Below are 18153 nucleotides of genomic sequence, written 5' to 3'. Positions count from 1 at the left end.
CCATAACACATTCTCCTAGTCCTCTTCTGGATCATCCAAAAGCTCTCTAGCGAACCGCAGATGGGCCTGGACGTGTGCTTTCTTCAGCTGGGGGACACGTCTGGCAGTGCAGGATTTGAGTCCTTGGTGGCGCATTGTGTTACTGATAGTAGCCTTTGTTACTGTAGTCCCAGCTCTATTTAGGTCATTCACTAGGTCCCCCCGTGTGGTTCTGGGATTTTTGCTCACCGTTCTTGTTATCATTTTGACACCACGGGTGAGATCTTGCATGGAGCCCCAGATTGAGGGAGATTATCAGTGGTCTTGTATGTCATCCATTTTCTAATAATTGCTCCCACAGGTGACTTCTTTACACCAAGCGTTTTTACATATTGCAGACTCAGTCCTCCCAGCTTGGTGCAGGTCTACAATTTTGTCTTTGGTGTCCTTCGACAGCTCTTTGGTCTTGGCCATAGTCGAGTTATCATGCTGGGGGAAGTACAGCCACTGAGTTCTATCTCCTTTTTCTCACTTTACCTACCACTTGTCTTACTTTATTTCTATTTTCCAATGTTAATATCTAGTTAACTAGTCTCTTCATCACTAGTCCCCTTTCCCATTTTTCAGCTGCAGCCTCCTGACTGTCCGAACCCTTGGCTGGATGGACGTCTTCGTTGCCACCCCCGTCTCATCTGGCTAGATGGACCTCTTCTTGTGCCTTTACTCTACTGCATCTTTACAGACTGTAACCCCATCTGCTAATTCCCATTAGCAGTCCTGGTGCATCCTGTCTATCCGTCCTGGGAGTGGATCTCTCCTGACTGTGGTACTCCCCAACGTTTCTCATTTTCTCCCAAAGAGCTTGGAGTTTTTGGAGATTTTCCTTGCCAGCATGGAGGGTCCAATGATGGATGCCCAGGACTTGAACTTTATTTATTCATCTTTGTCTACTTTATTTGCTGTTTCTGACTGTGTATCATATTGCCTCTGCAAAGCCCTTTGAGACAACTTTGTTGGGATTTAGGGCTATACAAATGAAATTGAATTGAATCGAATTGAGTTTGGAATGTGACTGACTGAGGTTGTGGACAGGTGTCTTTTATACCGATAATGAGTTAAAACAGGTGCCATTAATACAGGTAAAGAGTGGAGCCTCGTTAGAAGAAGTTAGACCTCGTTGACAGCCAGAAATCTTGCTTGTTTGTAGGTGACCAAATACCTATTTTAGACTCTAATTTGGAAATAAATTCTTTAAAAATCAAACAATGTGATTTTCTGTTTTTTTCACATTCTGTCTCCCATGGTTGAGGTTTTACCCATGTTGACAATTACAGGCCTCTCTAATCTTTTCCAGTAGGAGAACTAGCACGATTGGTGGTTGACTAAATACTTATTTGCCCCACTGTAACAATGTTGTGGCATTAGCGGTCTCATGACACTGTCTTGAGTCTGTTTCTTGAAGTTTCAGATTATGCAGTACCTAGATTGAGAAGGAAAATTGATCTGGAAATAGAATCCCCTCCCCCCTCGCTCCCAAAAAACAACAACAACAACAAGTCAAGTGGTCACGATGATATCTTTCTGTGCATGCTGGTTCTTTCTTCAGCTCCGGGACGGGATCGCGTCGAAAACGCCGCCGCAGGAGGTCGACATCGGAAGGCTCCTACCTGTCACATCCAGAGGACAGGTAGGAGATAAAATGCCTCCTTCAACCATTCATACATTTCAATTACGAAAGCTAAAATTCCAATCCGTGCCTCAGCCATTCACGAGTGTGAGTCGACGGCCAAAAGGTCTATTGGCTCTTCTCGTTTAAAGATGTTATCACTTGGATGACCGATAAAGCGGAGGTGACTCTTATCGCAGTGCTACAGAAAAGACCTGCAATACTGGCAATTTTTTCTCTCTTTTTTTTTTTTTTTTGGAGCCAGTGGTGAACACTTTAATCAATCAGCAGTTTGCAGTTACCTGTACAATATTAGCTGTTTTTTTTTTTTTATGCTGGAAACGTAAAGTATTAAAATACTTTAAATCATTGCAGAAGATAGCACATAGTGTATGTTAAGGATTTTCTCTTTTGACTCCGCCCCCCACTTTCTATTTGCAGATACCCGGCCTGCAAAAGCCGCTCCCGTGAGATGCTGGAGGCCAAGAGGACGACCGCCAACGTATCCAAATTAGTAAAAACGACGTCCTTCCTCGCAAGCGCCTCCGTAAGTACTTTTCATCACCCTAACGTCTTTTTTATTTCATAAAAGCCATTGTAGCAAAAGAATAGATGTCGGGCGGTGAGGGTCAAGGATTCACTATTTTTGCCGTTTGAGCTGAGGGATGCAAGTCTTAAAATTGAGCACATTCACTCAGAAATCCTCCCGCCAGACACGGATGGGTGAAACGTCATCAATATTTTGTCGCTTAGTTCGAAGGCCTTAAAAGGATTTTTGACATCAGGCTTAATCTTTGAGTAAACGAGGGTTTAATTAGTAGAGTTGATTTCAACAAATTCTGTGTAGTTTGTTAGTTATTTTTTAGTTTCAAGGCTCCGGAGTGGCTGTGCTAGCGTTAGTCAATTGGGCTGTCTTAGCATGCCAATAAAAAACAACATACAGTGGTATGAAAAAGTATCTGCACCTTTTGCAATTTCTCACATTTCTGCATAAAATCGCCATCAAATGTGATCTTTGTCAAAATCAAACAGATGAAAATACAGTGTCTGCTTTAACTAAAACCACCCAAACATTTATAGGTTTTCATATTTTAATGAGGATAGCATGCAAACAATGACAGAAGGTGGAAAATAAGTAAGTGAACCATCTGCCTAAGGAGACGTAAAGAGCAACTGAAACCAAATTTTACCAAACAATTTAAGTCAGGTGTGTGCCCAATCACTGATGAGTGGTTTAAAGCTGCCCGCCCACCATAAAACACACACCTGGTAAGAATTGTATTGATGAGAAGCATTGTCTGATGCGCAGGCTCGGTCAAAAGATCTGTCTGAAGACCTGCGATCAAGTGTTGTTGATTTGTATAAAGCTGGGAAAGGATACACAATCATCTCTAAAAGTCTGGATGTTCATCAATCGACAGTCAGAGAGGTTGTGTACAAATGGAGAGAGTTTGGCACTGTTGCTTTTCTCCCAAGGAGTGGCCATTCACCAAAGATAATGCCAAGAGTTCAGCGCAGAATACTCAGAGAGGTAAAAAAAGAACCATAGATAGCGTGTCTGCTAAAGACTTACAGAAATCACTGGCACAGTCCAATATATCTCTGTGCACACATTAACTATATGTAAAACTATGGCCATGAATGGTGCTCATGGGAGGACGCCACGGAGGAAGCCACTACTGTCTAAAAAAAACATTGTTGCTCATTTAATGTTCGCAAAAAAGCGATTAGACATTCCACAGAAGTTTTGGCAATACATTTTGTGGATGGGTGAAACCAAAGTAGAATTGTTTGGGAGTAACACACAACGTCACATGTGGAGGAAAAATAGAGCAGCTCCCCAACATCAACACCTCATCCCCACAATGAAGTATGGTGGAGGGAGCATCATGATTTGAGGCTGTTTTGCTACCTCAGGGCCTGGACAACTGGTTTCAGAAGAACAAAATACTCGTTCTGCAGTGGCCGAGTCAAGGTCCAGACTTGAACCCCATTGACATGCTGTGGCGTGACGTAAAGACAGCGATTTGTGCCAGACATCTGACTGAACTACAGCAGTTTTGTAGAAAAGAATGGGCCAAAATTAGTCCTGATCGATATGCCAGACTGATCTGCAGCTACAGGGGAGCGTCTGGTTGAAGTTATTGCTGCCAAAGGGGGTGGGGGGCACAGAACATTAAATGTGATGGTTCACTTACTTGTTTTTCCCCCTTCTGTCATTGTTTGCCTACTGTCTTCATTAATATACGAAAACCGATAAATGTTTGGTTGGTTTTAGTTAAAGCAGACACTGTATTGTTTCATCTGTGTGATTTTGACAAAGATCATATCACATTTGATGGTGATTTTATGCAGAAATGTGAGAAATTCCAAAAGGTTCAGATACTTTTTCATCCCACAAAACTTATAATGGCTATAAAACTCTCAGATTTTATGCTAGATTTTCAAGAACTATAGCGGTATTTAACATATAAGTTTTTGCCCAAAATAGCAACTTCAATGTGTTTTATTAAGTGCTATTTTACATAAGTTTTCAACAGCTAATAGATCACTCAATTTTCACATCATAAACTTAATTCTGCATGATTTCAGGTATTATCTTAATTTTACTCAACAAAAGTAAATTTAGCATTTTTCTATATACAATCACAACTTATTTAGGTTGAATTCCGATGTCACCATTGCCTCAGCGCGTCTTGACGGCTATCTGTTACTCGTCATTTTTACAATGTTACATAAAATAAAACATGTAAAAGCCATTTTTGGGGGGATGGACGCAGAAATGTCTTAATTACTTTTTTTTTTTGCCAAAAAACGGGCAGTTGGCCGAAAATGACCTGATTATTTGAATGTAAAGTTGTGTATGGATACAAAATCCAACATGGCGACCGTCACAAAACAAAGAGCTGTTTAAGTTGACAATTCTTGTAAATCAATACATACATCCCTGAATTTCAATGGATATGAACATAAAACAGTCTAGATTCTTGGTTAAAAGCAAAAAACTGGGCAGTTATAGTTCATTTCACGTAAATATTTCAAGTTAAATTTACACTTATTTTTTTCCCATTCATTACATTTTTTTCCAAAACATTTCAAAGTGCATACATGGTCCTATTTTATATAATAATTACCTTGAATCCTCGACCAAATCTTTCTTGAGACACTCCTGCCTGCTTGTATGCACTAAAACTTTTGTCCTGTTTCCACCTAAATCCGGCGTTAGAACGTGTGTTTGAATTTATCGCAATGAAAGTCTCCAGGACACTCTGCCTGGCCCGGCCCCCTACGGGAAGCCATGGCGCAATGTCTGTAGGAGCTGTTTGGTCAACTGATAGCGAAGTCTATTGCATAAACAAACGTATATTAGCTGAAACAACTTACAGCATTATGTGGGCCAAACCAGAGTGCAGCTGTCCTTTATCTATGTCTGACGTCTTCTCAGTCATATAAGAGGACAGTCCAGCCAGACCCAACCCTGCCACTAGAGGGCAGTGTATCCTCCATCATTAAACATAATACAATACTTTTGGACTTTTTGGATCTTAAGGTACTTAAAGGGTTAATTCCGACTTCCGCAGAAATTCTTCAAATTTTTGTCACCAGCGTCGGAACGGAACTCATTCGTAACCCGGGGACTACCTGTAATGTTTTGAGCAATATTCTTGAATTACGAATACTTCTGACAAACAAGATTTTTTTGAAGATTAAATTGCGTAAATTTTCAGCTAGATATTTTTCTTAGAAATCTGAGTAAAACTTTTTTGAAGCACTGGCACTAATTTTACTCATTTTTAGTAGGTTTACACTCGAAACAAGGGACTTTAACTAGTTTTAAGGAGGTGTGTTTTTGCAGTGTGAGAAAGAGTAATATTCGCAGTATCTGCATTATCCGTAGATGGATCAGAATGCTATTTGATCAGTAAGTTTATTCTAGTGACGTATACGCATGAAGGGCCATTCTACACAATTTGTTGGTTATTTATGAATGGGGGATTTATTTCAAAATGTTATTATTTATTTAATTTTGAGAGCAAAGACGGTTTCCCGCGCAACAAACATTGAACGGCTTGCTTTAAATCCAGGATGCAAATGGCATCGGTCGCTTCACATTTGCTGACTCAGTGACATGATCGCTCGCTGCTAATGCGACACATTCATCTTGTTCGATCAGACTAACAAAAGCGAATGAACACACAGGTGATTGGGAACGATTTTAGTTTAGCATGGCTTTCCGACAACGAGCCGTTCTCCAGAATACCGAACTTTTGTTGAAGTTATCTGAGCAGAGCATTTTGAGCTTTTTTTTTTAATGGTAAATGTTCAAAATGTATGTTTTAAATGTACAAAATTAGTTTTATTCTCATAGATAATCGTTTTTTTTGTTGTTCTTTTAACTTCGTGCGGTACATATGCATGTTTTTTTTTTTTTACTTGTAATACTGAGAAGTTATTCTGTATCATCAAAAATGATTTTTTCCCCCAGTATTTCAGCTTTATTCTCAGAACAAATAAACCCTATTTATTTTATGATGTTGCAATTTTAATTTCAAAATTTAAATGGTATTTTCTTAGAATAAAATATACCCCCCGCCCCCAATAAAACTGCAGTTTTATACGGATTACAGAAATAAAATAACTTTAAGCAATCTGGTGCGCACCACAAACCGTCAATTGTTGCATTGTTGCAATTGGCTAACTTGCATAGTGTTGGAGGCAGTCTTTCAGGTCCTCCGCGTGTTCGTTTTCAATTCAGGTGAGACGGCTAGACTGTATTGTTAAATGAAGACTGGAAGCAAGAGATCAATACTGCGCAGTTTTAATTTCAGAAATTTCTGGGTGCATTTAGTTACAGAACAAGCCGTGTAGAGAATGCACACTAATCAGGAAACTCGGCCTTCCTTATATACAAATAAGGAGGTGTGTTGCTTGGTGATTAACTCTTCTTGCAGATCTCGCAAAACAGGTCATGAGCCTTGCTGCGTTGGCAGTTAAAAGTCCATGATTATCTGAAGCAAAACTATCAGCGGTTTCTGTGAAAAACAACTTCCATTCATGGTCATGCTTGCAAGCATATCAGAAGATTGCATGAGGCGAGATGCATACTGATTTCAATAGCAAAAATCAATTGTTGCATTGTTGCAATGGGCTAACTTGAATAGCAAAAGTCCCCTAGCTTAAACGCGATATAATGCTGATGCTTACAACAATTGGCTAATTTGGCTAATTTCCATAGCAAAAGTCCCCTACTTTAAATGCTATATAATGCTAATGCTTACATAAATTGGCTCATTTCCATAGCAAAAGTCCGCTAGCGTGATTGGTATATAATGCTAATGTTTACAACAATTGGCTAACTTGCATAGAAAAACTCCTCTAGCTTAAATGCTATATAATGCAAATGCTTACATAAATTAGCTCATTTGCATAGCAAAAGTGCGCTAGAGTGAATGCTATATAATGCTAATGTTTACAGCAATCGGCTAACTTGCATAGAAAAACTCCTCTAGCGTAAATGCTATATAATGCAAATGTTTACAACAATTTGTTAACTTGCATAGCAGACGTCTGCTAGCGTAAATGCTATATAGTGCAAATGTTTACAACAATTTGTTAACTTGCATAGCAGACATTCGCTAGCATAAATGCTATATAATCCAAATGTTTAAAACAATTTATGAACTTGCATACCAGACGTCCGCTAGCATAAATCCTATATAATGCAAATGTTTAAAACAATTGGCTAATTTGCATAGCAAAAGTCTCCTACCTTAAATGCTATATAACGCTAATGTTTATAACAACGGGCTAATTTGAATAGTCCACTAACTTAAATGCTATGTAATGCTAACTTTTACAACAATTGACTCATTTGCATAGCAAAAGTCCGCAAGCGTGAATGCTATATAATGCTAATGTTTACAACAATTGGCTAACTTGCATCGCAAAAGTTTGCTAGCTTAAATGCTATATAATGCTAATATTTTTATAAAATTTGGTAATTTGCATATTAAAAGTCCCCAAGCGTAAATGCTATATAATGCTAATGTTTACAACAATTGGCTAACTTGCTTAGCAAAGGTCCACTAGCTTAAATGCTATATAATGCTAATGTTTGCAACAATTGGCTAATTTGCTTAGGAAAACTCTCCTAGCTTAAATGCTATATAATGCTAATGTTTACAACAATTGGCTAACTTGCATTTTTTTTTTTATACTTTGGGGGAGGGACTTTACATTTTATGGTAGATTCATGAGTTTATAATTCATCATTTATTGTTCATTTCATTTTTTGCAACATGAATGCAAATGGGCTAATCATCTAATGGCCAATAAGCATAACCTATTTGCCAAGCTGTGACCAGCCCTTGTACAAAGGCAGAAGACTTCTACATTCACTTCAAAGGCAACTTGCATATTGGCCCAACATTGATCATGAAAAATTGATGTCGATATTATCCACAATCATTTTAAAAGGCTTTTATCGGCTAGTCACATTAGCTGATTTTTCAAAATGGAAGTTTTGGTATAATCAAAAGGACTACAATCCGGATTCATCCTGCTTTTACATGCGACTTGTTTGAATGTATCACGTTCTCCACACAGGTTGTCAGAAAGTAATGGCCAAGAAAATGTGGCCATTTGAATAAAGTTATCCCAATTTTGGTGTTTTGCATAAAGGACTCCCCGTGCCACCCCCTCCAAACAAAAATCCAAGTGATTCTGAGTGATTGTCTTTTTCTTGCCAATTGTCAACTCTAATGATGCACTTATGTTGCCCCCCTTTTTCTTACACTTTCCCTACTTAAGGAGGAAATCTTGATTGGTAAGTGGATGCTGTCCCGCAGATTGAGGGGTGTTCATTCTAGTCTAGCCTAGGCAAGGCTAAGCTAATGGCAGTAGGAAAGGGGCTCTGTCGTATGTCCTATTTTGAAGGCTCTCTTTAGCTTACGCCCATGGCACTTTTGCCCTTTTCTTTTTCTACGTCGTCAAACCCCACTTTGTTTGTCCGACGAGGCTTCTCACGTATCCTCTCTGTTCCGCCTCATTACGGAGGTGCTAGCTTCAAGATCTTTCTTTATACTCCTTTGCTTTTTTTATCCTTTCAAAAACAGCTGTACCTTGACTTACGAGTGTCCCAGCTTATGATTTTTTAAAATTCTCGTTACGAGCCATCGTTTGTTTGATTACATTTTCTGCTTGATGTTTTGGGCAAAAATGTTCTGTTGCCAGGGAGGGACAGTACAGTACAGTGTCTGTTATCATTTTCAACTCTCTTTTAGCAGATTTGTGGATAAACTAGAGGTGGGGGGGACCTAAGTGCGAGGAGGTACAGCAGGGCCGAGAACCAAAAGTCGTATTTGCCATGTGGCAAAAGGGATTTTGCAATGTAGCATTTTTTTTGTTGCCATGTGGCAAAATGGATTTTACCCTGTGGCAAAATTGATTTTGCCATGTGGCATTATATTTGCCATTTTGTAAAACTGATTTTGCCATATGGCATTTTTTTTCTCCATGTGGCTTTTTTTGCCATGTGGCATTTTTTTTGCCATGTGGCAAAATGGATTTTGCCATATAGCATTTTTTTGCCATGTGGCAAATTGGATTTTGGTTTGTCGCCTTTTTTTATTTAAAAAAAAAAAAAAAATTTTTAGGGTATGTGGCATTTTTGGGGGGTATATGTAAGTTTTGCAGGCCATGCACATCCATGCCATTGACAACAAGTCCAAATTTTCCATTGTGTCTGTGATTTTTTTTAACCATTACAGCGCATTGACATTCAATGTGCTGTAATGTAAAGTGTATGGTCAAAAATCACAGCCACACGTTTTTCTGCCATTCTATATGAATGGAAAATTTGGACGTGCAAAGCTGTCAATGGCATGGACATTCATGGCCTGCAAAATTGTCATATACCCCAAAAAATGCCACATACCCCCCCCCCCCCCCAAAAAAAAATGCTACAAACCAAAATCCATTTTGCCACATACCAAAAAATATGCCACATGGCAAAATCAAATTTGGCAAAAAAAAAAAAAAAAAAAAAAAAACAACTACATGGCAAAATCCATTTTGACACATGGCCAAAAAAAAAAAAAAGAGAAAAAAAAAATCCATTTTGCAACGTGGCAAAAAAAATGCCATTTGGCAAAATCCATTTTGGCACATGGCAAATACCACTTTTGGTTCTCACAGTCTCTCAGGAAATAGAGGTTCAAGGTTTGGTGGCAGTTGTAATTTAATCAATCTATTTGAAAGTAAACAAAAAACAATCATAAGGAAAGGGAAGTTTAGGGCTCTCTGCTGAAACTGCTGCCCACGCGACCCGACTTCTGATAAGCGGTTGAAGATGGCTGGATGGATGGATGGGCTAATATTGTGGTCTAAAAAGTCACTTGCCATCCACCCAGTTCCTCGTAGCTGGACTGAACAGAACGCTTCACCGCCTTCTCTGAAATGGTTGCTATTACCTTGCCCAACTTCACTTCTAGTAAATTAAAGGTAACTGGCTTGAAATGCCATTTCAGTCAATTATTTATTTATTTGTTTTTTTAAGACACCAGTTTTGATTTGATTTTATGTCACAAAATGATATTTATGTTGCTGCTTGTTTCTCTCTCCTATTCGTTTGCTATAATAATTTTTGTACCAGTGTAGTACTTAAAAAAAAAAAAAAAAAAAAAAAAGTTAAGCGTTGATAGGCTAGGCTAAAATAAAGCTATATACAATAGCTAATAATAAACCTAGGTTGCTTTTATGGGCGGGGTGAAAGGGATTAGTGGCAATTGTATTCATTTCAATGGGGAAAGTTGAATCTAGATGTGAGTTTTTTGATTTTCAATGATGGTGACTGAAAGGATTTGACTCATAAGTCAAGGTACCACTGTATGTGTTTTAGCATAGAACGCTTTTTCTTCTCTATTCTGACTGCATGCCTCAAATTTGCATGACGTCTCTTCAGCGTTTCAAACTATGAGGAGTCGAGATGTACCGATATATATATATATATTTTTTTAAGAAGCAAACTCTTGTGTGTATTTTCACGGGAATATGAAGATGATTTCACAGTCAGTCAAAAAGCTAGTAGGCGGTGCGTGGCAGTTTAGGAAAATAACTGTCAGCCTCCTTTGTCTGTCTACAGACATGCTCATCAAAGCTTTTCCAAAGACGAGCGTCGAAGCAGGGTGACCGGTCGCACGACTGCGACTCCGGCAACGACACCTCGTCACCCTCGTCCAGTAAGACTGGCGCGGCCGACAGGAGCGACTTGCCGCCACGGCGGCCCACATCCTTGCCGTTCCCTGATAAGGACGGGGTGTCAGACTCTGGGAACTCACTGACCAGCTATGCATCCTTTGGCAAACCCGGCGATGAAGACGGTTTGAGTGCTGCTACACTCCTCAAGAGGTGACTTTAGTTGACCTTTTCAGACAAGTGCTTTACTTCGTTTGTTTGTAGTAAAACTTCATACATTTATCAGGGCATAGGTGAGCTAGGCGGTCGCCTAGGGTTCCATCTAGTGGAGGGGGTGCCCAATTGCGTTGGAGAAAAAAGAATATATGTAGTCCCCGGGTTACGAACGAGATCCGTTCCTACTCTGGCGAAGGAGAAGAGAGTCGATTTTTCCTTTTTACAGGTTCTTTAGTTATTTTAACGAAAAGGAGATGACGACACACAATTCAGGAACAAAAAGGTGCTGGCTAGCCAGGAGAGTCTACCAAGGTGTCTCGAATAGTAGTCTCTTGACCTGCGATATCATACAGTTTATATTTGCGTAACAAACAGTGCACAGAACCAGTCGGCTGCTTAGTCCTGCCTCCTAGATAAGATGGCGCATAAACATTTCAGGCTTAACTTGGGGAGTTGAAGGTCTCCCTGTATGACCTTGGACAGAACAAAGAGGTACTGTGGCCAGAAGTTCTTTTGTGAGAACAAAGAATTGCGTGTCGGAAATGTTAGTGCGGGTAGAGGTTATATGTCAAATGTATGGGTATATGAATAAATGGAAATGTATATCCACACGACGTAACCTGAATTTCAGTGTAAGTCAGAATGAACCTTTTTAGTTACCCTTAAATACCACCTAAATCTAAAAAAATACATGCAAAAACATACGTCATATTAATAAAAGAAGGGGTACCGGAGGGTTTGTTCCAATTATAGAGGGATAACACTTTCGAGAATGCATGGGAGTTTGCCAACTGGTCTACATGTGTTTTGTGGATTTGGAGAAGGGGTTCGACCGTGTCCCTCGGGGAGTACTGGGGGGAGTGCTTCGAGAGTACAGGGTACCAAGCCCTCTGGTACGGCTGCTTGGTCCCTGTACGATCAGTGCCAGGGTTTGGTCTGCATTGCCGGCAGAAGGTCAGATTCGTTCGCAGTGAGGGTTGCACTCCGCCAAGGTTGCCATTTGTCACTGATTCTGTTCAATTTATATGGACAGAATTTCTAGGTGCAGCCGAAGCGTTGAGGGGGTCCGATTTGGTGGCCTCAGGATTGCTTTTTACAGGTGATATGATCCCTTTGACTTCATTGAGCTGTGACCTCCAACTCTCACTAGAGCGGTTCGCATCCGAGTGTGAATTGGTCAGGAGGAAGATCAGCACCTCCAAATACGAGACCGTGGTCCTCAGTCGGAAAAGGGTGGCCTGCCCTCTACGGGTCGGGGATGAGATCCTGCCCCAAGTGGAGGAGTCCAAGTATCTTGTGTTCACGATTGAGGGTGGGAGAGAGCGGGAGATCGACAGGCGGATCGGTACAGCGTCTGCACACTCTGCACTGGTCCATTCTGATGTAGAAAGAGCTGAGCCAAAAGGTGGAGCTCTCCATTTATCAGGCGAGCTATGTCACTACCCTCACCTATGGTCACGAGCTTTGGGTCGTGATTGAAAGAACAAGATGCCGGATATGAGCGGCCAAAATGAGTTTCATCCGCAGGGTGTCTGGGCTCTCCCTTAGAGATAGGGTGAGAAGCTTGGTCATCCGGGAGGGACTCAAAGTTCAGCCGGGTTGAGATGATTCAGCTGAGGTTACTCGTGCATCTGGTTCGGATGCCTCCCGGACACCTCTCTAGAGAGGTGTTCCCACAGGCGGGAGGCCCCGGGGATGACCCAGGACACGCTGGAGAGACAGAGAGAGCTGTCTCTCGGCTGGCTAGGGAACGCCTTGGGATCCACCTGGAGGAGCTGGTTGAAGTGGCTGGGGAGAGGGAAGTCTGTGCTTCCCTGCTAAAGCTGCTGCCCCCGCAACCCGTTCCCGGATTAAGCAGTCGATAATGGATGGATGGATTAATAAAGTAAAAAATAAAATACTGTGAGGTTCATTGTCATATGCCATTATATTCAATGACTCTTCGGGCTTTACCCGCGAGTGAGTCACCTTACTGAGAGAAAAGGGTGCGGTAGAAAGAGTAGGGAGGCGAGATGGGGGATATCATTGCCGCTCAGGTCGCCAGCGTCGCCTCTCTCAATGCGAGCCCGTTGTCCGAACTAAAAAAAAACGGATCGGGACTCGCAAGTAAAGTCGGCGCCGGGGGAAAGGCAGCAGCATGAGAACAAGGAAGTTTGAAATCTCCCAGCCGAAAGGAATTACAGGACAGCGGCAATGCTGCTGGGGTAGGAGAGGATCCTGATATTTAGAACAGCAACTGGAACTACGTACTGTTTATGCTGCCCAAAAAAAACCAACAAAAAAAACGACTGTAAAATGTAAAGTTTTGCCAGCGTTTTGCTTATTGGCCGAGTTGTTGGGGTTGCGCTGCTGTGGTTCCGGCAGTTTGGCTGGCATGATTCCGGCAATTTGGCTAAAAGGTCAAATTCCTACAGTAGCAATTTGTATGACAACAGTGTTACAGTAGGTGGCAGCAGTTTTGCAAAGCAATGAAGCTTTGCAGCCATCTGGTTCAAAGCTTCATGGTGGTCCATTTGCTTTATGGCACTATCAAGTGGTCTTGAAGCCCAAGAGGCAACAGAGTTTAGAATTCTATGGCTATTTATTATTAGATTATTATTAAAATTATATGAATGTTCTTGTGTGACTGATGAACAAAATGCAACAAGTGCTATAGGTATAATTTGCCATTCATTTTTATTTTGAAATCATAGCTTTTCCACAGTGTTTTGGTTTTAAACATCACACTGTTCAAGTTGTGACAATACAACATATGCAAAATATACACATTTTTAAGGCACCTAGTCACACTAATGTGTATGGTGAAAAGGCTTGACACTGAGCCTTGAGGGATGCCCTAACCCTATAGCCCTATAGGTATAACCCTAAGCCAATTCTCTCACCTTGCCTGTTGTCGGGTTATTCGAATGAAAGCTTTACCTTGAAAAGAACTGCTTTTCTTCACAGAGGACATGGGGCTTTGGGCTCTCGACTTTTTGTGGCGAGATCTCCACAGAAGTCTTCCAGTGGGCGACTGAGCAGCAGGTGGCATCACAGACGTCGTAGGAGCAGATCATCGGAAAACTCCAGACACCCGGAACGACCAAGCTCTTCGTTGTCATCTGTCAGGTCAGAAATACCTCAGTTGGCAAATTAGTACGCTATATGGAACAATTTGGCTTAATGTGTTCTTACCAACAGATTTGATTTCTTATGGAGAGTTTTTCTTGGTTGTTGTCATTGCAGTTCCTACTCACGTTCACCCAGCTATTCACCAGATCTAAAGTGGGGGCGGGGCAGCTTGAGCAGCGTCAGCTCCAGAGGAAGCTACTCAAGATACAGATATCGCAGGTCAATTTGAATTGCGTTTATGGTTGTTTGTTTGTTTTAACCAGTGAAAGACCAGTTGATACTCAGGTCTAATTTATAATGGCAGCGTCAGGTACTTATCGCTAAATGTTTATTACACATTCAAAGAGGGAATGTACAAAATTGGTTTAAAGTGCTTCCAATGTCTGCTAATGCTAAGAGACATTTGAGCAATTTTTTGCAAATACCGCTTATGGAAATGACAAATAAAATAGGTCCCTGAGATTGAGCCATGTGGCACACCTAATGAAAATGAATGGATGGAAATAGAAAATCAAGATGCAATGACCTCCTCAGGTCGCAAAAGCGAACGTCCAGCTCCAGCGAGACGGATGCAGAGCATACAGTCAGCAGGAAAAGACGAAGGTACAGGTCCTACTCCCCCATGAGGAAGAGGAGGAGGGACTCGCCAAGCCATCTGGAAGCCAGACGGATCACCAGGTACGCGCTTCGGCATATTTAGCTATCATAAAATTATCGAAATTACTTACTATATTGTCAAAAAGAAAACTGTAAAAATAAAATTTAAGAAGGGGGAATGGAGGGTGTGTTGCAACTGTTGAGGGATCACACTCCTCAGCCTCCCTGGTAAAGTCTATTCAGGGGTACTAGAGAGGAGTGTCCGTCGGGAGGACGAATCTTGGATTCAGGAGGAGCAGTATGGTTTTCATACCGGCCGCTGGAACAGTGGACCAGCTCTACACCCTCGGCAGGGTCCTCAAGGGTGCATAGGAGTTCTAGATTTGGAGAAGGCATTTGATTATGTTCCTTGGGGAGTCCTGTGGGAGAAGCTTTGGGAGTACGGGGTACCGAGCCCCCTGTTAAGGGCTGTTCGGTCCCTGTAAGACTGGTGTCAGAGTTTGGTCCGCATTGCCGGCAGAAAGTCGGATTCGTTCGCAGTGAGGGTTGGACTCCGCTAAGGTTGCCCTTTGTCACCGATTCTGTTCATAATAGTCATGGACAGAATTTGTAGGCTCAGCCGAGGCATTGAGGGGGTCCGGTTTGGTGCCCTCAGCATTGCATTTCTGACTTTTGCAGATGATGTGGTGCTGTTGGCTTCATCAAGCCGCGATCTCCAACCCTCACTGGAGCTGTTTGCAGCTGAGTGTGAAACGTTTGGGATGAAGATCAGCACCTCCAAATCAGTGACCGTGGTCCTCAGTCGGAAAAGGGTGGCGTTCTCTCTCCGGGTCTCTCCAGGAGTTTAAGTATCTTGGGGTCTTGTTCACGAGTGAGTGTAGGAATGAGCGGGAGATCGACAAGCGAATCGGTGCAGCGTCTGCAGTAATGCGGACTCTGCACCGGTCCGTAGTGGTGAAGAAGGTCTGACCCAAAAGGCGAAGCTCTCAATTTACCAGTCGATCTACGTTCCTACCCTCACCTATGGTCAGGAGTTGTGGGTCATGACCGAAAGAACAATATCCCGGATACAAGCGGCCGAAATGAGTTTCCTCCGCTGGGTGTCCGGGCTCTCCCTTAGAGATAGGATGAGAAGCTCGGTCATCCGGGAGGGACTTGGCGTCAAGCCGCTACTCCTCCGCGTTGAGAGGAGCCAGCTGAAGTGGCTCGGGCATCTGGTTCGGATGCCTCCTGGACGCCTCCCTGGAGAGGCGTTACGGGCATGTTCCACCGGTGGGAGGCCCCGGGGACAACCCAGGACAGGCTGGAGAGAATGTCTCTCAGCTGGCCAGTGAACGCCTTGAGATCCCGCCGGAGGAGCTGGTTGAAGTAGCCTGAAAGAGGGAAGCCTGAGCTTCCCTGTTAAAGCTGCTGCGCCCGCGACCTCATCCCGGAGCAAGCGAAAGATGATGGATGGATGGATGGATGAAATAACATTACTAGCAATTAATGAAACAACTGGAACAGTAACTGTAGAAATAATTAGCATAGAACATGAATTTGGATTGTTATTTAAATCTGTAGTGCTGCAATGCATGCTAGGAGGCATGTTAAACAACAACAGTGTTGACAGCAGGTGGCAGCAGAGTTGACTGTCTCCCCCAGGGGAGCACTGATGGCCAAATGAATCTTCTTGAAGCATTGAAGCCAATTGGTTCAAAGCTCCATGGTGGTTAATTTGGTCTTCTGACAGTCTATACTGCTGTTAAATAAAGTGTTACCGGTTCATAATAGATAGAGAGAGGACAGCTGTGGCTTATCTATGAACAAATGCTGTTTTTGTGTCAAAGTTGGTGGGTAGCGGCTTAGTTCGAAAATTATGGTAGACAATATTATTACTAAAATAATGCAGACTTTTGATACTCTTTTAAAAAGATATTAAAATACATCAGTTACAATTGAATTACGACACTTCAAAAAACACTTGTGTGTTGTGCTAACATTAGCACTGAATTAAAAGCGTTTTTTTTTTTTTTTTTTTTTTTTTTTTGTGGCTTGCAGCGCCCGCAAGAGACCCGTCCCATACTTCCGCCGCAGCCCCAGTACGACGTCCTGGAGCAGCCTGTTCTCGCGCTGTCGCTCCGGAAGCCCCGCCCCTTCTTTCTCCCCATCATCGTCGTGCTGGAGCTTCACTCGTGACTCGCCGTGGCGATTCGGGGGGCGTCACCGCAGTGGCAACAGGTATTAGCTGGCCTCTGCCCGCCCTTGAAAAAATATAAGTCAACATAAAATGTGAATAGCACTGAGAGACTGTTTGCTAGCATATTTCTTTGAGGACGATTCTAACTTTCTGCTTCATTTGAATGATTCATTAGCGTTTTTCAGGGATTTATGTTGCATGTCGGCAAGAACACTATTGCTTTTAATGGTTTCGAGATATTTTGATCAGTGGTGGGAAGAGTAGTGTTACTGCGAAATGATACTACATCCCAAAAACTTACTCAAGTGAAAGAAGACTCTTAAGTCCATTCACTCGATATTTCCGAAGAAGCCAAAAAAGAAATGAACAGCGTCGGTCGTATGTTGAGAGCAGTTGAATATTTCATGTAGCTTCTCCAAAGCACATCCATATTTATGGCTTATTTCAATATTTATTGCTTTGTTGGAGTGGTCAATCTCTCTATGCAACATGTTCATTTCTTGCAAAGACAGACGCCTTTGTAAATAATTCATTGCGTCTGAAGAAAAAGAAAAAAATATTGGAAAATATAAAAAAAAAAAATGCTCTGTTGTAAAATATAAAAAAAAACCCCTAAAGGACTTGTAAAGCAGAGAAATATTCATATTGTAATTAATATCTTGGTTGTCGACGTGAATGAATGAATGTTTTATATTTTTGTTGGAAAATTGTTGAGAATGAGGGCCAAAGAAAGAAAACATAATTAGGACTACGAGAGTAAAGTTGTACTACAGGTAGTCCCCGAGTTACGACGTACCCTACTTATGTGATTTTGACTTTATGATACTCGCCTCGTCCGCCATTTTGTCTCCAGTCATTTTGTCTTCAGTCATTTAAAAAAAAAAAAAAAAAATGGACTCATAGACTTCACAATATATTGACATGACACGGGGCGCAGGGCCGATCCGTAGGGGGGCTATTTTTAAAATTTCAAGTTCAAATATTTTCAAAACGACCTAAAACCAAAACAGGCACCTACCTTAGACATATATGAGTCTCCATGAGCAGCGGCATCAAAAAATTGTGGCTCCCTTATAAAATCCCGATTAATTATTTTTTATATACGTATAACACAACCTAAAAAGGCTATCAAGATTTTACACTAGATGCACAAAAATCACCAAATGCAGAGATAATCACCTATGTTTTCAGGATTAATAGCAATATTTAA

At 41.6% G+C, this 18153-nt stretch overlaps 1 protein-coding gene across 1 annotated transcript in view; it reads left to right on the top strand.

Annotated features, from left to right (window-relative positions):
* srrm4 (serine/arginine repetitive matrix 4) overlaps window positions 1-18119 on the top strand; it is a 71169-nt gene extending 53050 nt beyond the window's left edge. The window contains exons 8-14 of the mRNA XM_057831372.1: window positions 1586-1666; window positions 2087-2192; window positions 10788-11053; window positions 14003-14164; window positions 14282-14386; window positions 14702-14845; window positions 16805-18119. Coding sequence (XP_057687355.1) covers window positions 1586-1666; window positions 2087-2192; window positions 10788-11053; window positions 14003-14164; window positions 14282-14386; window positions 14702-14845; window positions 16805-16991 — 1051 coding nt within the window. The 3' untranslated portion in view covers window positions 16992-18119. The remainder of the gene's footprint in view (window positions 1-1585; window positions 1667-2086; window positions 2193-10787; window positions 11054-14002; window positions 14165-14281; window positions 14387-14701; window positions 14846-16804) is intronic.
* The last annotated feature ends 34 nt before the right edge of the window (window positions 18120-18153 follow it).

Source organism: Corythoichthys intestinalis, chromosome 3 (assembly GCF_030265065.1).
Source record: "Corythoichthys intestinalis isolate RoL2023-P3 chromosome 3, ASM3026506v1, whole genome shotgun sequence".
NCBI classification, from domain to species: domain Eukaryota; kingdom Metazoa; phylum Chordata; class Actinopteri; order Syngnathiformes; family Syngnathidae; genus Corythoichthys; species Corythoichthys intestinalis.
This window is presented reverse-complemented; position numbering and strand designations above follow the sequence as displayed.